General features: G+C 44.9%; 1 protein-coding gene across 5 annotated transcripts in view; it reads left to right on the top strand.

Moving 5' to 3' along the window:
* The window catches only part of SACS (sacsin molecular chaperone), an 81,929-nt gene that overhangs the window by 44,279 nt on the left and 13,955 nt on the right, over window positions 1-23,695 (top strand). For 3 of the 5 annotated variants that reach the window (XM_025262829.3, XM_044927290.2, XM_025262830.3), the window contains 7 exons: window positions 3,376-3,463; window positions 4,555-4,640; window positions 5,304-5,415; window positions 9,476-9,622; window positions 11,589-13,071; window positions 13,582-13,673; window positions 21,063-21,089. In XM_025262829.3, coding sequence (XP_025118614.3) covers window positions 3,376-3,463; window positions 4,555-4,640; window positions 5,304-5,415; window positions 9,476-9,622; window positions 11,589-13,071; window positions 13,582-13,673; window positions 21,063-21,089 — 2,035 coding nt within the window. Of the gene's footprint in view, window positions 1-3,375; window positions 3,464-4,554; window positions 4,641-5,303; window positions 5,416-9,475; window positions 9,623-11,588; window positions 13,072-13,581; window positions 13,674-17,082; window positions 17,227-21,062; window positions 21,090-23,695 lie in introns of those variants that run through there. The other 2 variants (XM_025262831.3, XM_025262832.3) reach the window with 2 other exon arrangements.

Raw genomic sequence — 23,695 nt, 5'->3', positions numbered from 1 at the left:
AAATGCTGAGCTGGATGAAGCACAAGCTGGAATCAAGATTTCTGGGAGAAATATCAATAACCTCAGATATGCAGATGACACCACCCTTATGGCAGAAAGTGAAGAAGAACTAAAGAGCCTCTTGATGAAAGTGAAAGAGGAGAGTGAAAAAGTTGGCTTCAAGCTCAACATTCAGAAAACTAACATCATGGCATCTGATTCCATTACTTCATGGCAAATAGATGAGGAAACAGTAGAAACAGTGACAGACTTTATTTTGGGGGCTCCAAAATCACTGCAGATGGTGACTGCAGCCATGAAATTAAAAGATGCTTGCTCCTTGGAAGAAAAGTTATGACTAACCTAGACAGCATATTGAAAAGCAGAGATATTACTTTGCCAACAAAGGTCTGTCTAGTCGAGGCTATGGTTTTTTCAGTAGTCATGTATGGATGTGAGATTTGGACTATAAAGAAAGCTGAGCACTGAAGAATTGATGCTTTTGGACTGTGGTGTTGGAGAAGACTCTTGAGAGTCCCTTGGACTGCCAGGAGCTCCAACCAGTCCATCCTAAAAGAGATCAGTCCTGAATATTCATTGGAAGGACTGATGCTAAAGCTGAAACTCCAATACTTTGGCCACCTGATGTGAAGAACTGACTCATTGGGAAAGACCCTGATGCTGGGAAAGATTGAAGGCAGGAGGAGAAGGGGACGACAGAGGATGAGGTGGTTGGATGGCATCACTGACTCAACGGACATGAGCTTGAGTGAACTCTGTGAGTTGGTGATGGGCAGGGAGGTCTGGCATGCTGTAGTCCATGGGGTCACAAAGAGTTGGACACGACTGAGTGACTGAACTGAACTGAACCGATCCAGTCCTAAGATCTCTGCTGTGTTAATGGTCTAGGGCATGGTGGTCCACAGATAGCTGTGGATCTGGTTCTGAAGCTCAAGGGCTAGAGGGCAGGGCTGGGACCATGAGTTTGGGAACCACTTGATCATGGCCTTTCTCTTTCTGCATCTTGGTAAGCTCACTAGGGAAATGATTAATGTTTGCTGGGCAGTCAACTGTGTTCCACACACTGTTCTGCTGGTGACTTTGCCCATGTCATCTTGTTTACTACGCAGGACAGCCAGCCTCATGAGAGAGTTGTGACTGGTCCGTCCTGCAGAAGAGTAAAACTAAGAGTCAGAGAGATGAAGGATCCAATCAGGATTCAAACCCATGTGTGTCTGATTCCAAAGTCCACACCAGAAAGAACCTGTCAGGCTGTCAATTGGGAATAAATGAAAGTTAAATGTAAATTCTTTAAAACAAAGAAGAACTTAAACTAGTAAAGGTGATCTTTGAACTCAAGTTTGGAACTCTCCCAGAAAACAATTAGAGGGTGTAATTCTCTCCTGATGCAGAAGATGGGCTGTGACTTCTACTGAACTGGTGACCTTAGTGATGCCAACATGTGCTGTCAAGAAGGGTCTCTTTTACATAAGTGAACCTTTCACAGAGGTGGATTTCTTTTCCTCTTTATCCGGTGTTGCTCAGAACTTTTGAGATTTGAATTATTGGTGAGAATTCTAAGTATTTCATGATGTGCAAGAAACTGGTTTTGGTTATGGACTTGGGAGTGGGCTCTTATAATACTTGGTCCTCAGTCTTTCCAGGTCCCCTGCCATCCTCCTCCTCCTTGTCTCTCTTGCTTCTCCTGGTCTGGAAGAGGGGTCTGTGCGTTGTTCCCTCCATGTCCTGTCCCATGAAGAGAGGAAAACTGCTCACTAGAACTGTGTGTCTTCCTGACTCTTTCTCCTCCAGCCAAATCTGCTTGAACCTCAAACTGGGATGTGGGAAGTATTGTTACCTTTCATTTAGCTCATCAGAAATGTGCCTATCAACCCTTGAATTTTGAGAGACTCCTTGTGCTCTTGACAACTGAACAAAGGAAAAAGTATTGGGAGATCCAGATGCAGTTAATATTATACTATTTGCTTCACAATTATTGTTTCATGGAAAATGAAAATGAGCATCGCTGAGGTTTTTAAAGAAGACTAGGGCTGACCTGACGGAGAAGGCAATGGCACCCCACTGCAGTACTCTTGCCTGGAAAATCCCATGGATGGAGGAGCCTGGTAGGCTGCAGTCCATGGGGTCACGAAGAGTCAGACACGACTGAACGACTTCACTTTCACTTTTCACTTTCATGCATTGGAGAAGGAAATGGCAACCCACTCCAGTGTTCTTGCCTGGAGAATCCCAGTGACAGGGGAGCCTGGTGGGCTGCCGTCTATGGGGCCATACAGAGTCGGACACGACTGACTTGACTTAGCAGCAGCAGCAGCAGCAGGACTGACCTGAACAGAGACCCAAATGTTCAAGTTATTTTGTAATCATTCTGTTCTAAAAACAAAATACAAAGACTGAAATTGGCAACTTTTAAGGTTTCATTGCCTCTGGAGATGGATATAACCAGCTTTTCTTGGTTGAGTGACTTAAGGTCTCAAGAGAGAGGCCCAAGCAGAACCCCCAGATCTTGGCAGGCTCAGGAGGGAACGCAGGTACACTGCTGGGTTCTCTCTGCTGCTTGACTTCTCTTTGGGAGAATTACTGCCTGAGATAGGCCACTGATTACAATCTTCCAGAAGCATCCAGTGTCGGAGTCACACAGCCAGTCATGTCTGTTGTCACTAACAGGCTTCTACAGCGTGTGTTCTTCCTTTCAAGTCCTCCTTAAAACCTGGAGACATGGTCCTTGGTACAAACTTCTGCTTCCCTTCCTGGCATTCTTCTTTAAATGTACCTTAGCTAACTGAGTTGGACTACTAATCCTTGGCTTATGCATAGCTCTCTTTTAGTCATCAATTAATTATTAATAGAATGAACAGCCATGAACCCATCATCCAACTGAAGCACTGGAACAGTGTTAACAGTCTCTCTTGGCTTCGGTGCTTTTCTTCCATGGCTTGTGTCCCTGTCTCTTTATTTGTAATTATTTAAGGAAAAATCATTTGGCTCTGTGGTAAAGAACCCACCTGCTAATGCAGGAGATGCTGGTTCAATCCCTGGGTGGGGAAGATCCCCTGGAGGAGGAAACAGCAAGCCACTCCAGTATTCTTGCCTAGAGAATCCCATGGACAGAGAAACCTGGGCCACAATCCACAGGGTCGCAAAGAGTCAGACATGATTGAGCAACTGACGCACGCACACAAGGAAGAGCCATTTAAATTTTTAAATAAAATTTTTGACTAAATTTTGTTCTCTGAAATATTCACTTCTCCAGAGCAACTTATTTCCTGATTAGAACACTTAACAAACATTATTTAAGTGAAACAGAATGAGGTAAAGTTTTGAATTTATAGAAGTAGGAACTGTATTGCTTTTCATGCATTTTCTTTTTTTCAGTTATCTGACTGGATCAAGATTGGAGATCTGACCTCCCAGAACTGTCATCTTTTTGTAAACCTTCAATCAAAAGGCTTAAAAGGGGGAGGTATACCACTGACTTTACTAGGAGTCAATTCCATTTTTAATTGCATAAGATAATGTTTTAAAAATGAAATGAAAGTACATACCACTGGGATGTGATGAGGGCATGTCCGGGTCAGAGAAGCACACGTGGGTGGAGTGAGCCTCCCTGGGGTAAGCTGTCTGCGGGTTGGGTCCTGTGGGGCTTGGTGGCGGTGGGTCATGGTACCAGAACGATGCAGATTAATTAAGACTGAGGTTTTGTCATCACAGATTTTGTTTTTGCTTATAAACATGTATTTTTTTCTGTACATCTAGGAAATTACTTTCCCTCCCCTTTTCTCCCTACACTTTGTTGTCCCCTGTCTGAAGGTGACCTGGTTGGCCTGTCCTGAAAGTCTCCAGTTTAGGAGAGACGGAGGCTATGGGAACCAGGCAGCCATTGGGATGCTGCCTGTGCCACATTTCAGAATAGTGAGAACAGTGGTTGATTTGAGAATATTAAGGCTGGCATGACAGGCACTTCCATCTCTGGCTTCTTACTTAGCTGCAAAGGCTTCTCTGGTGGTTCAGCAGTAAAGAATCTGCCTGCAATTCAGGAGACACAGGTTCAGTCCCTGGGTTGGGAAGATCCCCTGGAGAAGGAAATGGCAACCCACTCCAGTATTCTTGCCTGGAGAATCCCATGGACAGAGGAGCCTGGCGGGCTGCAGTCAATAGGGTTATAAAGAGTCAGACACGACTTAGCAACAAAAACCACCTCCAAAGCACCCATAAATAGCGCCATTTATTTCATTTGCTTTGGAAAATAGCAGCACCCCATGCTCTTTATTTTTGAGTTAATAATCTTATGTGACATTTAGGATTTTTTTTAGTGTTTTTTAAAACCCAAATTTGTAATTTAATAAAGAAGTTTCAGATTTGATAAAATTGAGTCTACTCTATTTTGTACTGAAGCTGTGTAGTCAGGTAGGTTTTCATACCAGAGGGCTGCAATGATGTGTATGAAGTCAGAATTGCACAGCTTTACTGTCTCTAAGAACCAAATGGTATTCATTATTTTAAAGGCTATTAATGATTTAATAACAATCATGTTGAACGTGTTCTCTCTTTTAGGTCGATTTGGTCAAACGACGCCACCGCTTGTGGACTTCCTCAAGGACATCTTGAGACGGTACCCAGAAGGAGGGCAGATTCTGAAGGTAGGGCAGGGTTGCATGCATGTGCACCTCCATGCTGGTAACCATGAGATGAGACAGATTACCAGGAAGTCCTGTTCGTGTTTGCATTTTAACGCTTTGTCTAGATTTGAATGGCTGTATCTGTTTCCCTCTGCACCTGCCATGCATGTGCTGAACAGGACGGCTTGAGATGCAGTTGGCATGAATGTGTGAGGGTTCAGAGGCAAAGGGGCCCCTGTGAGCTGGAGTCAAGCAGTGTTGCTCTACTAATGCTTTTTTGGGGCAATTTTTATATAATTACATATTGTAATTTTGTGAATTTATGTAAAACATTGTGCAGGAGCATTGCAAACCAACCAGCTGACCAAATAAAATAATACTAAACCCACAGTCAGGGGCCATGAACCGATGTGTGCTTGACTCCTGGATTTAGAAGTTTGCTTTTTGGGTGAGTGTATTTAAAAGGATAATTGTTTTAGTTCAGTATTTGTATTTACGATATATCCTTTTAGTTTGAATACACTCATTAAATAAACTAAACAAGCAAACCTACAAAGACCAGCTCGTGATCCAGATAGTGGGTTTCCTTTACTTATGTTTAAATGCTTTTTACATATTCGAGGTGAATACAAGGTGGGCAGATTACTGTTTTATTAACTATTACTCTTTCTGGTGTATTTCTAGGAATTAATTCAGAATGCAGAAGATGCTGGGGCCACAGAAGTTAAGTTCTTGTATGATGAGACTCAGTATGGAACACAGACTCTCTGGTCGAAAGACATGGCACAATATCAGGGTAAGAGTCAGTCGTTAGTCAGGGGCATGTTTTATTCTGTGCGCTAACAGGTGAATTTCATGGTTTACAGTACAGCGTTCAGTGCATGGTCGCATTACCACCTCTCCTTCACTTCTCTGCGTATTTAACTCCACTTCTTCAGAGGTTTTCTCTGCTTTTCGTGGGCAAGTGTCTCTGCTAGTTGATATTTTTACAGAACAGAAAAGAATAAAAATCTTAAAACTCAGAGTAACAAACAGTGTAAATACGTAAACCTCTTATTCTATTCAGTAAACTTGTGAACCTTTTATATTGTTAGCAAGATAGAATGGCACCCTTTCCAAAGAGAACACTCCTCTGCATTTGGAAAGAAGTTAGAGGCGGTGTTTTTCTTTTTCTTTTTTTTTAATCTCAGTTTTATTTATTTATTTTACTTAGCAATATTGTATTGGTTTTGCCTACATTGACATGAATCCACCACGGGTGTACATGTGTTCCCCATCCTGAACCCCCCTCCCACCTCCCTTCGCATCCCATCCCTCTGGGTCATCCCAGTGCACCAGCCCCAAGTACCCTGTATCATGCCTCGAGCCTAGACTGGCGATTCGTTTCACATGAGAGGCTGTGGTTTTTTGTCTTACTTTCTGCTGTGAGAGGTGAATTTTGTGAATTTATGTAAAACATTGTGCAGGAGCATTGCAAACCAACCAGCTGACCAAATAAAATAATACTAAACCCACAGTCAGGGGCCATGAACCCATGCCTGCTTGACTCCTGGATTTAGAAGTTTGCTTTTTGGGTGAGTGTATTTACTCCAAGTGAGTGCCCTTGGAGTATTTTGAAGGGAGGTGGGAAGAAATACTAGAGAGGATAGAGTAAGGAGAATGAAAGGAAAAACAGTAGGAACCATAACTAACACATGGACTCCTGAAGCCCTGTGCTGTGAAGTGCTGTGTTGAAAAGGGTATTCATCACTTGCAGAGCAGCTTTAAAGTCTACAGAATGATTGTGAATGACTGTTTGTGGTGGAAAGTCATTGAGAAAAGGGAAGATCAGGTCAGACTTGCCTGGACATACTTTTTTAGAGAGGTGTAAATCATATATTCTTTAAAAGATGTTTTATGATTTAGGAGAATAATCAACATTACTGTTAAATATTTAAATACTAAATATTTAGCATTTATGATAGCTCATATGTTTATTCTTATGATATGGAAGTTGCATTTTTTTTTTTATTCTATAAAGAGATGAGATATAACATGTCAAGAGGTTTTCATTCTAGTCCTGACTCCTGCCACCTTCGCTGATCTCAGGCAAGCTCAGTTTTACAGTGAGAGGATGAAACCAGTAGGTTTCCTGGCCCTGAGAGTCTGTGATATAAGCATTGTTGAAAGACACTTAGTGTAGATGTGACGGACTTCTGTCTAAGTCCCGATCCTGCTTGGGGCTGCCCGTGCTCCACATCCATGGGCGCTAGTACCCAGTGTCAGCTCTGCCCCTTGAGTTCCTCCCTGGGCCTAAGTGGAGCTTGAGCCCGGTGGCATGTCAGCCTGCTCGTCCATGGACTGGTGAGGACACGGCCACCCCCAGTTACTCTGAGGGTCCCAGGAGCTCGCGTGTGTCGCCATGCTCTTTGTCTGGCATCATTCTGCTGGTCGGAGTGTCCTGTAGAGCTGTAAATGGGAAGAGATCCTGGAGGTGTTTTGCTTCTCAGCTCTCTCATGTCTAGGAGTTTTTGCTATTTAGCTGAGTGAGTGATGTCACATTAGACAGATTTTTAAAACTTGGATGTCCAGAAGGAGCTGGACATGATTGTGATCTCTTTGAAAGTGAAAGTTGCTCAGTCATGTCTGACTCTTTGCGACCCCATGGACTATAATGTTAGTCGCTCAGTTCATGTCTGACTCTTTTCGACCCCACGGACTGTAGCCTACCACGCTCCTTGGTGCATGGGATTCTCCAGGCAAGCGTACTGGAGTGGGTTGCCATTTCCTTCTCCAGGGGATCTTCCTGACCCAGGGATCGAACCCAGGTCTCTTGCATTGTAGGCAGATGCTTTACCATCTGAGCCACCAGGGAAGCCCTGGTAATCTCTTTCAGTTCAGTTCAGTTCAGTTCAGTCACTCAGTCGTGTCCGACTCTTTGTGACCCCGTGAATCGCAGCACACCAGGCCTCCCTGTCCATCACCAACTCCCAGAGTTCACTCAGACTCACGTCCATTGAGTCAGTGATGCCATCCAGCCATCTCATCCTCTGTCGTCCCCTTCTCCTCCTGCCCCCAATCCCTCTCAGTATCCAGGTCTTTTCCAATGAGTCACCTCTTCGCATGAGGTGGCCAAAGTACTGGAGTTTCAGCTTTAGCATCATTTCTTCCAAAGAAATCCCAGGGCTGATCTCTTTCAGAATGGACTGGTTGGATCTCCTTGCAGTCCAAGGGACTCTCAAGAGTCTTCTCCAACACCATAATTCAAAAGCATCAATTCTTCAATGCTCAGCTTTCTTCACAGTCCAACTCTCACAAGCATCTGAATGCAGAGTTCCAAAGAATAGCAAGAAGAGATAAGAAAGCCTTCCTCAGTGATCAATGCAAAGAAATAGAGGAAAACAACAGAATGGGAAAGACTAGAGATCTCTTCAAGAAAATTAGAGATACCAAGGGAACATTTCATGCAAAGATGGGCTCGATAAAGGACAGAAATGGTATGAACCTAACAGAAGCAGAAGATATTAAGAAGAGGTGGCAAGAATACACAGAAGAACTGTACAAAAAAGATCTTCTCGACCAAGATAATCACGAAGGTGTTTTCACTCACCTAGACCCAGACATCCTGGCATGTGAAGTCAAGTAGGCCTTAGAAAGCATGACTACAAACAAAGCTAGTGGAGGTGATGGCATTCCTGTTGAGCTATTTCAAATCCTGAAAGATGATGCTGTGAAAGTGCTGCACTCAATATGGCAGCAAATTTGGAAAACTTAGCCGTGACCACAGGACTGGAAAAGGTCAGTTTTCATTCCAATCCCAAAGAAAGGCAATGCCAATGAGTGCTCAAACTACCGCACAATTGCACTCATCTCACACGCTAGTAAAGTAATGCTCAAAATTCTCCAAGCCAGGCTTCAGCAATACGTGAACTATGAACTTCCAGATGTTCAAGCTGGTGATCTCTTTAACTAACGTCTATTGAGGGCGCTCTGTGCTCATGGTGTGTGAGTGGTTTTTCTCACATTCAGACAAGAGTGGTGTCTTGGCTGGTGTCATCTTCTTGGGTTACCGTTTTTTTCCCCTTTACGGACGCTTAGTGTTGTAGATGAGAACTCTTGGGTTCAACTTGTTTTTGTTTCTTTTATATAATGAGAAGACAGAAGACTCAGAATGTGTCCGATGAGAGAGATCCAATGCAGAAAAATAAGAGATTTCCTCAGTTTCTCACTTTACTAAGGACTTCAAGGGTGTAGTTAATTAGGAGCTACAAGTGAAGGAAGGGCGGGGGCTCCCAGAAGCCGGGGGCTCCCAGAGCCCACCCACGCCCTTCCTGCTATGTGGGACACACCATGATCTCCATGTGGTCAACCTTCCTGTAGTAACCCCTTAGGCTTGGGTTTTTCATGTATCTACTTTGACTATTTTACAGATATTTTACAGTCATGCCATTTTTGTAACATAGGTTATAACCAGCATCCCCATATCTGTGCTTGAATTCATAGGCGCATGAAAAGCATTATTTTAACATGGTTTCTTTAGTCTTCTCAGTACATTTATAGGTAATTCCATTTACAAAAATATGTAAGTAAATATGTTAGGGTCAAGTTTTACAAAGTAGTACACTGTGATTAATTTTCTTGTTTGCGCTATGTTTTCAGTATCTAAGCACTATAATTTTTCCTGTTTGGATTTTGGGTCAACAATACTGTTTTTATTGTGAGAGCAACCAAACAGTGATACTGGATCAGTCACTGTTTTCAGTTCTTTCTGTGTTTTCATCAAATAAGCGTTATTACATAGAGGAAGTTTGTATAGGAGAAGTGAGTGTCCAAGCTCCCTTCTTTCTCAGCCCCTGCCTGTGCATCTTGACCCCCAGGGCCTGCTCTCTATGTGTACAACAATGCGGTGTTCACCCCGGAGGACTGGCACGGCATTCAGGAAATAGCGCGGAGCAGGAAGAAGGACGACCCTTTGAAGGTTGGAAGATTTGGAATTGGCTTCAATTCTGTCTATCATATCACAGGTGTGGTATTTGGCTTTTCAGTCTTGAGATTCAAAGTTATTTTAGCCTCTGCTTTGTATATTATTGGGTAAACTTCAGAGACAATATTGAATGCCAGTGAAATTTCAGTGTGTCTTGTGTTTTCTCTAGTTATCTTGGCAACCATATCAAATCTTCATCGTGTGATGCAAGTTAATGTCATCATTTCCGGTGGAATCAATGTAGTATAGTCAGTTATTTTATATGAAGTTTGAGACTTTACATCAGCAGGTGAAAGCCTACTACATCAGCAGTTGAAAGCCTATACAAAATTGTTACTCTAAAAACTTTTGTATTGCAAATTTTTGAGTCAGGCAAACTGGTTTTCACAGATTTTCTTGTACATATTTTTAAATAACAGGAAGAAGGAAATATAATATCCAATGGTACGTAACTGACACAGAGGAGAACTTTAAAATGATCTTGGTTTCTCAATTTCCCTATAGAAATTTTGCTCTTCTTCAACTTGAGTATTTTGATGATTACTTTGAAGTCATGTTTGGAATCTAGAAAGAATATGAGGTTTCTGATTCAGTTACACTAAGAAATACTTATAACTTTTAGGGCTGTTCTTCTGGAACCAGAGTTCTTAGTATTTACTGTGGTTTTGTGATAAAACTTTTTAATGAAATAAGCACCAGTTATGGCTTAATTTGGAACTGTTTTTGCATTTTGAACTTGCAGGAGAAGAAGGAGCTGCGCTGGCAGAGTTCTAGCTGTTGCTAGAATAACATTAATTGATCGCCCAAACTGGGGTAGTCCTGAGGGTTAAGAAGTGATATTATTCTCGGCCACTGGCCCGAATTGGGACTGCCCTGAGCAAGTGGGACGCAGAAGCATTCTCACCATGGCCTATTTTTAGCAAATCTATTTTTAAAATTGCATTTACAGTGTTATAATGTATAGTATTGTGTTAAGTATATTATGTATTATATAATAAAACTGATGAAGTCATTATGTTATGTAACAATTATGTGAATATTAACAGTCATGTGTTCAACTATTTGTGAGTTATTCCTCGCATCTGTGACATGCAGTGGTTTTTAAATTTTATGGGGACACACTTGTGCGTTGCATAAGTGTAGAGCCTGTTGTCAGGGATGTATTGTCCAGAGAGTCCCCTGGCGGCAGGTATCTGCTCTCACTGTGGGTTTGTTCCCTGTCTGAGAACCAGCACACTTATGTGGGATGGGTTCCCTGGGTGCTCACCTCTAATCCAAGGACTTTCCAAGGTCATGAGTTCTGCTCTCCAGTCACCAGGCTTCTCCCTGACATAGTTTCAGTAATGGGAGTGCAGAAGGGACTGTGGACAATGAGGGGCTGTGGATCAGCCTTGTTGACTGGACGTGGTGGTGGGCTGGTGGACATAACATTGCCTACTGAAAATACCCCAGAGCTCAGGATTTGGTGCTTGTGATGCCTAAGCCTGTAGTCGGTGACCCTGCGTGTCATGGGTGGACCCCATAGAGGTCTTGTGTGAAGGTTAGGTCCTCAAGTTACTGTCCATTTCAGACTTGCTCCGGGACGCATGCTTGAGATCACTTGTTCTTTCTTATTCTCTCAGAGAATCTGTGGTTGAAATTTTATTTTGCACACAGGCTACAATTCTGTTCTGTTTAGTTGGGTTCACAAGGCTCTAGGGAGAGTGTAAATATCCAAATATTCCTTATGTATTTTAATTAATTTAGTAAATGCCTGAAGATACATCTTAGGTTTTCACAATAATCACTTAAAGCCTCTCAATACCTGGTGCTTTTTGAATCTAAAGAGAAATCATTTTTTGCATTCAAAGAATTGTTTCCAAAGCAAGACTTAGTTCATTTTTAGATAACTCTGTTTAGAATCCTTCTGTGGCTCATGCTTCTCCGTGTGTAACTGTGCAGTGTAATTGTGATTATCAGTGTCAGTATAGGTCAGAGTTGATGGTGACTTGAATTTTCCTTTGCAGATGTTCCTTGCATCTTTAGTGGTGACCAGATTGGCATGTTAGATCCTCATCAGACACTTTTCGGTCCACACGAATCAGGCCAGTGTTGGAATCTCAGAGATGACAGCAAAGAAATTAGCGAGTTTTCAGACCAGTTTGCACCGTTTATTGGCCTTTTTGGAAGCACCAAGGAGACGTTTGTGAAGGGCAACTTCCCTGGGACGTTCTTCCGTTTCCCGCTTCGGCGGCAGCCCTCCCAGCTCAGCGGGACCCTCTACAACAAACAAAAGGTACTGGAGCTGTTTGAGTCCTTCCAGGCGGACGCAGACACGGTGCTGCTCTTCCTGAAGAGTGTGCAGGCCGTGTCTCTGCACGTCCGCGAGGCCGACGGCTCAGAGAAGCTGGTCTTCAGAGTGACGGCCCGCGAGCCGGCAGGGCCGGCGCCAGAGCGGCCAGGGGCGGTGGAGGCGCTGGGGGCCGCCCTCAGTGACTACTGTGAGCGGGTGCCCAGCGGCGGCGTCACGTGCGTCACGTACCCGGTGAGCATCGTCCTGGAGGACGGGGGCGCCCAGGGCGCCCGGGAAACGTCTTGGCTGGTGTGCAACAGCGTGGGAGGCCGGGGCCTTAGCGCGCAGTTGGACGCGCTGGCCGACGAGCTGCGCTTCGTCCCTGTCATCGGCATCGCCACGCCCCTGCCGGGTCTGACTGAAGAGCAAGGGGCGGCTGGGTTCTCAGGGAAAGCCTTCTGCTTCCTCCCCTTACCGCCGGGCGAGGAGAGCCGGACTGGGCTCCCGGTCCACGTCAGTGGCTTCTTCGGCCTGACGGACAACCGCAGGAGCATCAAGTGGCGGGAGCTGGACCAGTGGAGGGACCCGGCCGCTGTGTGGAACGAGCTGCTCGTGCTGAGTGTGGTGCCCAGGGCCTACGCCGCCCTCATCCTCGACGCCGTCGCCCGCCTGCGGGCCGGCTGCAGCCCTGGGCTGCCGCTCTCGGTGGCCGGGGTCTACGGGCTGTGGCCCGACGCTGCGCAGGTCAAGCTGCCCTGGCGGCCGGCGCTGGAGCCGCTGTTCCAGGAGCTCTTCCAGCACGAGGTGCTGCCCTCCCTGGGCGGCCACTGGGTCCCCCTGGAGCAGGCATGCTTCTCGGACCTGGACGAGGGCCTGGACTACGCCCCGGCCGTGCTCTGCTTCCTGCAGCGCTCGGGGAAGGAGGTGGTCCGGGCCCCGGCCCACCTGGCTGCCGCCGCGCAGCTCATGGCCTCCAGCGCCGGGCCGCTGACGCAGGTGACGCCTGCGTGGACCCGGCAGGTGCTGCGGAAGGCGGGCCTGGGCGGTGCGGGTGCGCCGGAGAGGCTGCATCTGCTGGAGTTCGTGCTCTCCGACCAGGCCTACAGTGAGCTGCTGGGGCTGGAGCTGCTGCCGCTGCAGAGCGGGGCCTTCGTCCCCTTCTCCTCGTCCACCTGCGACCAGGACGTGATCTACATTGCCTCAGAGGAGCACCCCAGGTAGGCGGGGCACACGTCGGTGCGTGCGGCCTTAAGGGGCTCTGCAGAGCTGCTCCGTTAGAAAGAACACACCATTACGTTCTAAGGTGGAAGGGCCTCCAGATGTTTACGCGTTAAAAAGCGGTCCAAGCCGTTGTTGTTCCTGGAAATTCTAATAACAGAACGTAGAAAAGAATGGCTACAAAGAGCTAGTAATAATTAAAGTTAGTCAAAAGGAAATTATTTTGATGCAATTAAATTCACGAAAATACTCGGTAATTATAGCTCAGGATGCCTATTGACATTTCAGGGAATACAGTGCATGTTTCTCTAAGGTGTTCTGGGCTGTCCCTGGGTTTGCATGCTGCCTCAGGGTTTAAAGCCACACCTGGATAGGACTGGATTATAAGGATTGCGTGTGACTGAGGTGTGCCTTATAATTTAGGTAAAATAGTGAGCACATATAACTGGCTTGTAATTATATCATTGAACTTATCTACTTAAAACTGCTGCATTTCTGTCACTTTTTAGGTCCCTTTTCCCAGGTCTTGAAGGAAGATTTCTTTTGGATAACTTGAAGCCTCACCTTCTAGCTGCTTTAAAGGAAGCTGCCCAAACCCGAGGTATTATAGCTATTTTAGCTTTTTAAAAATAAGTGTAATTATAAAAATGTGAACAATTTATGTGTTTCCTGTTAAGTTGAATGAGTATGGAATTGCCTATTGGTCAGCAGCCCCATGCGGTTCAACCTCATGTACTCGTGGTTTGAGATGTGTCAGTCGTGGATGCTGACGTCTGTCCAAATGTGAAGGTGGTCGTGTGTTTAGAAACCTGTGTTTAGGGTTCGGGTGTGGCAGTGGTCCTTACCCCTGCACAGTGCCTCACGGGCCTGCATGCTTCCCCATTTCTTTCCCCTTTTTTGCCCCCGGCCTCCTCCCTGGTGGGCCACGTGGTGGTGAGAGCGCTGCTGTGGGTTAGGTGGACACGCAAGGGGAGACGGGGTCCGCCTGCTCTACCCCTACATCACCTGCCTCCAGGGTTCCACGTGGTTGTGTTGGGGCGGCTTTGGGGACCTGCACGTTGAGAAGAGACCTGTGCATCAGGGTTGGGAGGACTCCTGGGGCCGAGGCAGGAAAGGGTGTCCTCTATCGGGAGTACTTTTTAGGAAAAGAGAATAATTGGGGAAAAAATCACCATGGTTCTGTTTAACCTTATCTTTCAACTTTTGTGAGCACCTTTGTAAGACTGTTGCCTGAACTTTTTTGTTTGTTTGTTTATATTCTTTCAGCCACTTTTTTTTTTTTTTTTGTATTGAAGGATATTGAACTTTTTTAAAGTTAAATACTGGCCTGAAAAATTCTGGGTTTGTTCTAGGTAAGGTTGTAAAGCGTGCTCTTTGTGACGTGTCTTTTGTACTGTGTGCTGGTTTTCAAAGGTAATGGCTAAAGGAAAACTTGCTAATGGTCATGCACCTTCATTCCTGTAAATGGAAGCAAAAGGAGTTGGGGCTTGGGGTGCTGATTCAGGATGGAGCGCAGAGAGGCTGTGGGCAATGCGGTGTGAGCTGGAGGGCGTCCGGACGCTGCTGTTCCCTGTGTCAGGAGCTTTAGAGGAGCCTTGTGAGGAGTCTTAATGTGAATTCTTTCCTATGACTCTGCTGTTCTCTGCTCCAAAGTTTTCCAAGTTCTTACTTCCCAAGTTCTCTATTATCTTCTTATGTAAAACATTACAGTGCAATACAATGTACACACAGAAAAGTATGCTTATCTTACACATCAGATCAGATCAGATCAGATCAGTCGCTCAGTCATGACTGACTCTTTGCGACCCCATGAATTGCAGCACGCCAGGCCTCCCTGTCCATCACCAACTCCCGGAGTTCACTCAGACTCACTTCCATCGAGTCAGTGATGCCATCCAGCCATCTCATCCTCTGTCGTCCCCTTTTCCACTTGACCCCAATCCCTCCCAGCATCAGAGTCTTTTCCAATGAGTCAACTCTTTGTATGAGGTGGCCAAAGTACTGGAGTTTCAGTTTTAGCATCATTCCTTCCAAAGAAATCCCAGGGCTGATCTTCAGAATGGACTGGTTGGATCTCCTTGCAGTCCAAGGGACTCTCAAGAGTCTTCTCCAACACCACAGTTCAAAAGCATCAGTTCTTTGACACTCGGCCTTCTTCACAGTCCAACTCTCACATCCATACATGACCACAGGAAAAACCATAGCCTTGACTAGACGGACCTTTGTTGGCAAAGTAATGTCTCTGCTTTTGAATATGCTATCTAGGTTGGTCATAACTTTCCTTCCAAGGAGTAAGCATCTTTTAATTTCATGGCTGCAGTCACCATCTGCAGTGATTTTGGAGCCCCAAAAAATAAAGTCTGACACTGTTTCCACTGTTTCCCCATCTATTTCCCATGAAGTGATGGCACTGGATGCCATGATCTTCGTTTTCTAAATGTTGAGCTTTAAGCCAACATTTATACTCTCCACTTTCACTTTCATCAAGAGGCTTTTTAGTTCCTCTTCACTGTCTGCCATAAGGGTGGTATCATCTGCATATCTGAGGTTATTGATATTTCTCCCGGCAATCTTGATTCCAGCTTGTGTTTCTTCCAGTCCAGTGTTTCTCATGATGTACTCTGCATATAAGTTAAATAAACAGGGTGACAATATACAGCCTTGACGTATAGGTCTAGTGGAATTTTATAAGCTGAGTACACCCAGATCAGAACCAGAAGACTGGCTGCCTCTCTGAGATAGTCCTGGCCACCCAAGGGCAACTGTGACCCTGACTCTCGACAGCACAGATGGACTCGGGGCTTCCTGTGCTTCCTGTGGGGGGAATCCATGTGCACACAGTCTGCTGTGGTCACTTGCCCTGAATTTGGGATCCAGCTTGGTGTCCGCAGTTGCAGACCGTTCTTTCTCACAGCAGTGCTATTTCATTGTGTGGTTTCACTTTGTTTTGAAGAGAGAATTTTTGTTCATGTGCATTAGTTTCTGAGGTAGGTAGGGAGTTGGAAATCAGTTGAAAATTATTCAGAATCAAATCAGGCTCAAAGGGTAGAAGACCAGCAGGATAATGTTGGTCTTGCTTCGAATTTTCAAGTACTCTGTGGCACAGGGCGTGGCCACAACCTCTTCTCTAGCCTTGCATGAATGGGGACCTATCGTAATATTTTTGGGATGAGTTACATTTATCTACTGTTAACTCAGTAATATGACGTCTTTGTAAAGCTGAGTCTTCCCACTCTGTGTGTGTTCTCGTTTTCTCATCGACTATGAGTTCTGATTTGTTATTTTGGAATCATCTGCAGACGCTGTGTTTTATCTCTGGTTCCTGGTTTTACACTAGAAGGGACGTCTTTGCTGTTATTGTCACCCGTGATGTGCAGCTAGTTATCTCAGAAGTTGTCTTCACTGTCACTTATCTGGATTTAAGTATTAATATTAGCCTGCCACCCTTGTGATTATTTAATCATCCTGGTCTCTAGCCTTTCTGGTTTCTTTATCTGGCCACGTGGTGAAGGGACTGCCTCCTGGGCATCCTCCCTGTTGTTTTGTACCATTAGTTCTAGACAGAAATGTATTTTTGATGTCACTTTATCCCCAAGAACAGATTTACTGCTTGGGGAGCATTATGGTGTAGGGCTAGTGGGGACTCAGTAATGACCCCTTTGCTTTCCTTTCCTGGGACCCCAGTTGGTGAAGGAAGACCCAGAGAGGAACCAGTTGGTAGACCTTACTGGTCAGCCCTGCGTCACTGCGGTGACCCTGGTCTTGGGGGTGTGGCTTAGGGCACGCTGTGGGCCTGTACTGTGACCTCTAGGGTGAGATGGATGAGCTCACCAGGCTGGTCACAGGCAGCATTGGGGACCTCGACTTCCTTCCCGGCCCGCCCTGCACTGCGGAGCTGCGGGAGCTACCCTGGGCATCCCCCTGGGCAGGGGCAGGCGTTTCTTCCTACACTGAGCAGTCAATGAGCCAGTCTTCTTTCTGGTGTGTGGGGCAGGAGTATGAGAAGAGAGGCCGAGAGGGCTGCATCTGTGGGGCTCCCTTCCTACGGTGGGAACGTCACAGACGTGAAACGTCAGTGGATCTTTTTGGCTGCAAAAACCGATTATGTGATCCTTTTGCTGACACAAAGCACCGTGGGCTTCTCTTTCCTAATTGTAAGTAAAATCTGATTGGCCACATTTGGAAGTACAGCTGCACACAGTTGCATGGGAAGTGTTTTCTTTGGCAATGGGAGTAGCCCTAACAAAATACCTCATCATGTGGAAGTTTTATCTTCCACTTGTTTCACTGTCAAATCCTCAGCTAAGAACTGTGGTACTGACTGTACTCTCACTATTTAACTCTGTTGCCTCTCATTTGCAGTTGCACACTTCAGTTCAGTCAGCCAGTTAAGTAGCTCAGTCGTGTCTGATTCTTTGTGACTTCATGGACTGTAGCACCCCAGGCTTCCCTGTCCACCACCAACTCCAAGAGCCTACTCAAACTCATGTTCATTGAGTCGGTGATGCTATCCAGCCATCTCATCCTCTGTCATCCCCTTCTCCTCCTGCCTTCAATCTTTCCCAGCATCAGGGTCTTTTCAGATGAGTCAGTTCTTCGCATCAGGTTACCAAAGTATTGGAGTTTCAGCTTCAGCATGAGTCCTTCCAATGAATATTCAGGACTGATTTCCTTTAGGATGGGCTGGTTGGATCTCTTTGCTGTCCAAGGGATTCTCAAGAGTCTTCTCCAACACCACAGTTCAAAAGCATCAGTTCTTTGGTGCTCAGCTTTCTTTATAGTCCAACATCTATACATGACTACTGGAAAAACCACAGCTTTGACTAGACAGACCTTTGTTGGCAAAGTAATGTCTCTGCTTTTTAATATGCTGTCAACTTTGGTCATAACTTTTCCTCGAAGGAGAAAGTATCTTTTAATTTCACGGCTGCAATCACCATCTGCAGTGATTTTGGAACCCAAAAAATAAAGTCTCTCACTGTTTCCATTGTTTCCCCATCTATTTGCCATGAAGTGATGGGACCAGATGTCATGATCTTAGTTTTCTGAATGTTGAGTTTTAAGCCAACTTGTTCACTCTCCTCTTTCACTTTCATCAAGAAGCTCTTTAGTTCTTCTTCATTTTCTGCCTTAAGGGTGATGTCATCTGTATATCTGAGGTTATTGATGTTCATCCCAGCAATCTTGATTCCAGCTTGTGCTTCATCCAGCCCCACATTTCTCATGATGTACTTTGCATATAAGTTAAATAAGCAGGGTGACAATATATAGCCTTGATGTACTCCTTTCCCTATTTGGAACCAGTCTGTTGTTCCATGTCCAGTGCTAACTGTTGCTTCCTGACCTGGTTACAGATTTCTCAGGAGGCAGGTCAGGTGGTCTGGTATTCCCATCTGTTTAAGAATTTTACACAGTTTGTTGTGATCCACAGAGTCTTCTCCATTTGGGGGAAACAAAGCCAACCTTGACTTTGGTTTGCTTTCTGTGTAGTCCAGCATCCGGGGGAGTGGCATGTGCTTGTCGTCTACACTTGCTCACCATCTGTTGTCTCTGCAGATGCACTTTTCATTCAGTGCAATAAAATTGCCTGACTGAGATCACCAATTAATGACTTTTTTAAAATTATTAAATCCAGTGAAATTGTTTTGTTCTTCTTACCTGGTCCCCCTGAGGCTTTGCTCCTACTGGTCACTCATCTTTAATTCCCCGGTTCTCTCTTTGTCCTGATACTTCTTTGGCTTCTTTTAAGAATTATTTGTGAATTTCTGTTCCTTAGTTGACCCCTTAATGGGGGTCAGTTCAGAAACTCCTTATGGTCTTTGGGCCTCCTTGTTCACCCAGGTCCCTTGATCACACACGTGTAGTAGTCTGTATGTCTTCTGTTGGTGCCCAGTTTCAGGACTCGTAGTGCAGTGCAGGGTGGTGGGTATGGGCCCAGGCTCTGTCAATGCACAGATCTGGGCTCAGATTTGATTCCTCCATTGTGTGACCTTCAACAAATTACCTGATCTCTGTGAACCTCTTTCCTCATCAGTGACATCCTTCCAGAAAAGTGTATCTGGGGCGCTCGAGATTCAACTACATGAAACGAAAGATTGTTTTCTTTCTTACAAGTATAATGAAATGAGAATAAGGGTTGAGTGGAGGATGGCAGGCAGTCCCAGCCTACCAGCTGAATTTTATCCAGTTTGCATGATGCCATCAGGCAGGCTATTGACAACCTCTCCAGTGATATTTTAGTTTGGGCAGGCTTTCTCTGAAGATAAGCTGGTGTGCATAGAGCGTGTAGTTTAACATGACACCTGGCTAATGAGAAACACTGTTGTCATTCTGTCCATGGAGCTCCTCAGGGAGCTCAAAGTCCACGCTTTCCCTGCTCGAGTCCTTATCTTGTATCCTTATCTGTCTTGCCTCTTGTGTCCATATCTGTCTTGCCTCTTGTGTGATCTTTCCTCGTGAGCACGGCACCATCACCACCGTTGTTCTCGTGTCTCTGGGCTCTGGGGATGGAATTTCTGTGTCGCCCTTCTCCGGCTGTGCTGTGAGCCCCCAGGGCCTCCTCCCTGCTGTGCTCATCTCATCTCATCACCATCTGCTGATGGGTTCCGTGTGTGTCCTGACTCTGGACAGGTCTGGTCTTGTTTGAATGGCCTGCGGGGCTCCCGTGACTGGCCTCAAGAGACCAGAGTTCCCTTCATCTGAGAGAGCAGAGCCCTGTGAGGCTTGTCACCCCCGCGAGGCACAGTGCCCGCTTCAGGGTGGACACTTGGTAAAGTTTTCTTTTACACGAATTCAGGTTTTCGTGCATCTGTGTTTCTGCACACAGTGTCCCCTTTGCTTAAAATACTCTCCTGCACCCTGCCTGCCGGCTTCTGTTCATCTCTTTGCCTTCAACCCACAAGTCTCCTCCAGGGAGAGGCTCTCTGTGCTATCCCTGCCCCCGCACCTCCCCCACGCCCCTGCCCCTGCCCCTGCAGGCCACACAGACCTGTGTCATTCAAGCCTGTCGCTGCCCTTTTAATCTTTTCTGCCTGATCACAGCCCCGTTTTCCTGGGCCAGACAGACTAGGAAGCTGCCCATTAGTCTCTTTCATGTTCCCAGTGCCAGGTTGATAGGCTGATGCTGAGCTCCCGTTGCTGGGCTGGGTGGGGTGGAGCTGCGGGGATGGGGACACAAGCAGGCAGATGCCTGTAGTGTGGCCGTGAGTCAGAATTTCTTTTCAAATGCGTATCTTCTGTGTCTTATTTGTTCTACACCTTAATCCTCCTCTGAGGGACAGAGACACTGAAGCTGAAAGAGCTTGAAGGACTTAGGGCTATCTGGAGCTTCAGAGTTGGGGTGAAGATTCTGTTGTTTTGTTTTTTCTATCACAGGTCTAGGTTATTTCTGTATTAAGTTACTTGAGTAAATGGGTGACTCTTGGAAGTTAGAAGAGCAGGTAAATAGGTTTTGGAGGAAGTAGAAGAAAAGCAGTTGAATCAGACACATGATAGGAATGCGTCATAATTTGGATTTAGTTTATATTGAAAGTGAAAGTTGCTCAGCTGTGTCCAACTCTTTGCAACCCCATGGACTATACAGTCCATGGAATTCTCCAGACCAGAATACTGGAGTGGGTAGCCTTTCCCTTCTCCAGGAGATCTTCCCAACCCAGGGATTTAACCCAGGTCTCCCGCATTGCAGGTGGATTCTTTACTAGCTGAGCCATAAGGGAAGCCCAAGAAAACTGGAGTAGGTAGCCTCTCCCTTCTCCAGCAGATCTTCCTGACCCAGGAATCGAACCTAGGTCAATTATATTGAAGTATATCCTTAAATCTTAAATGTATATTCTGCTATGTTTGGAGTTTGTTTATGGCTTTTCTTTTACATAATGATGTGTAAGATTCTGAAAACAGTGCTATCTTAAGATTCAGAATAACTGCTGTAGCCATTATGTGAAAACTGTGACAATTCCGGCTTTTTCTAAGAACGGATTTAATTATATTCTAGCACAACAACTTCTCTGGGGATACTCAGGTATGATGACTGACTAAGTGTTGTATTCATTTGCAGCCTGATGTTTTTGTTCATTTGATTCTTTGAATCCTGTTTTTTCATTTACCCCAGTAGCTAGAAGTTGTATCAGTATTATTTTCTGGTGCTAACAATTAAAGGAGAGAGGAAACTATACTAGTAGAGTACATAGGTGGTTGTTACACATGTCACAATCAGGCCATGTTTCAGTTCATAGAACATTTAGTCTCAAATGAAACAATTGTGCTGAGATTGGTATTTAAGCTGTGGGATTTAATGGAAGGGTGAGAGTGCCCACACTTGTTATATGATGAGATTGAAATGGACAGAGGGACATCCATTCTAGGATCTCTGTCAGTGAAGTGTCAGTAATTGACTGTCTTTTTATAAAAAATTTTGATAGACTTGTATTGTTTTCCTCCAGTTCGTGTTTCCCTTGGAAAATCAGGATATGAGATTAGCTTTATAGAAACTGTTTTTATAGTAAACATTATAGTAAACATTTGGAGTCAGTCTATTCCTTGAAGCTAAAATTAATTTAGAAGCTAAGTCACTGTTATAGTGATAATTCATATAAGTATTAACCTTGTTTTCTAGCTTGTAGGAAAAGTGGCTGATCCCTCACAGCTACCGTGACTGTATTCCTACATCTTTAAGGAGTGATCACAGCGGAAGGCAGAGTCTTGTTGTCAGCAGGCTGCATGGTTAGCCGCCTGCCCTGGGCAGGGGGTGCTCTGGGTGGCGTCGGCCACCGCCCGACTTGTCGTCTGTCTCCTGTTCAGGATGGAAGCGAGGGCCGCGCTGCAGTGTCACTGCCGACTTTTTGAGAAGTCTGATCGCAGTGCTGTTCTGAGCCAGCCTGGTGCCCTGTGGAGTAGAGGGAGGCTTCCCTGGGCCCTTGCAGAGCGCCGGGAGCACCGGGCTGGCCACCGAGCTGCCCTCTCCATCCCTGTGTGCTGCTTTTCTGTCCTTTGTTTCCTTTTTCTTCCTTTGAAGATTTGACTGACAGATGGCCTACAGTTTAACTGGCACCTCATCTTATTTTCAAGTGGACTGTAGCATCCTGTTTCCATCCACGTGGAAAATCTTCCTCAAAGTGAGGGCTGAACCATAGATTTAGCATGCTGACGGTTTTACCTTGAGCTGACCCACAGGAAAGCACAAACCACTCTGAGCAGAGTTGTTCCTAAATAGTTACAACTGATAAACACTCTTTCTAGGAACATGCCTGGCACGAAATACTTAACCTCTTTTGACAGTGCTGATAATTCTAAAGGCAGGGCCACAGAAGCACAAGTCATTTAATAAATGCTGTTGAATTATTTTATGGATACCAGTTGAGGTGCTTCACAATTTCAAGGGTGCCCCAATCCAGGGCATGGAGACATTTTTCTGTGTTAACATTTATACTTTAGGGCAAAAGCTGAAAGCTTAACTACAAAATAAACAGAAATCAGAACTCCAAGTCTAATTGACTTCTGTGCTTAGAATTGTCTCTTACTACATTTTCTCTCTCCTTTATTTTTTATGATTTGTTTCATCAGAGCATGACTGGCATTAATCGCATGTTACATGTGCTGTGTGCGTCAATTGCATGTTACATGTGGTGTGTGCAACCACGTTACGTGTGGTGTACACGTGAATCACATGTTACACATGGCGCACACGGTCGCATGTTACATGTGGTGTGCGCGTATCATTGACATTTTATTTGCACATCGATACTAGACAGCTGTCCTGAAGGTAGGTATGTGGCTTATAGGCTGCTGAATTTCATGCAAGGTTATTGGACAGGATTATCTGCAGAGTGCATGTTGGGTGGCAGTTATTAACATGGAACACAGTGTGCTGCACATTTGGTTTTTCTGTTTTTTGAGTGTTCTGAATTTTAATTTCTAACTCTTTTTTTGTATCTTTGATATTATATCCTTGCCTTGTGATTTGGATATTCTATTATAGTTAATTCAGTAAGCATTTTTCAGAAAATTAAAAATTGATTAAAAAATAATATTTTAATGGGACTCACAGACCAAGGAGGCTGTGCTAGTCAGACTATAGACAAGATTTTGTGACTTCTTAAACACTACTGCCTGACTCACCCTATGTCACATAGTGTAGAAACTGACAATAATTAGGACGTGCGTATTGGTGTCTTCAACAGTTGCAGAAGTGTGTCCTTGCTTAAACTTCTGTGGCAGTAATTTTAAATGTCTTATTGTAACATGAGAGAGAATCTTCTTGGTAGAAGTTAAGGCCATCTCCCTGGTGTGTGAGTCTGTGAAATAAGAGTGTCCTTCCCTGGTTAACAGATATTGATGGACAAAATTTCAAGGGGCTTGAGGTGTTCCCCTTTTTATATTTTTTTCCAAAATTAGTCTTTCCAGAGCCTAGATATTATATGTATGCTAGGGAGAAAATGGAATGTTAGTTTGCATAAGATTGAATTTGAGATGCTTTTTATTTCCCTGTATAGGCAAATATATACCCACAGGTATATCATGTTATTTTAAAATTTTATTATCCCTGATATTGTAGACAAATACATGGAAACACAAAATGTGCTTAGAAATAAAATGTTATTTTCTAGACCAGTGGCTGAAAATCAGCAA

This window comes from Bubalus bubalis, chromosome 13 (genome assembly GCF_019923935.1).
Source record: "Bubalus bubalis isolate 160015118507 breed Murrah chromosome 13, NDDB_SH_1, whole genome shotgun sequence".
Taxonomy (NCBI): domain Eukaryota; kingdom Metazoa; phylum Chordata; class Mammalia; order Artiodactyla; family Bovidae; genus Bubalus; species Bubalus bubalis.
The sequence above is the reverse complement of the archived record's forward strand: the minus strand, read 5'-3'. Positions and strand labels throughout refer to the sequence as shown.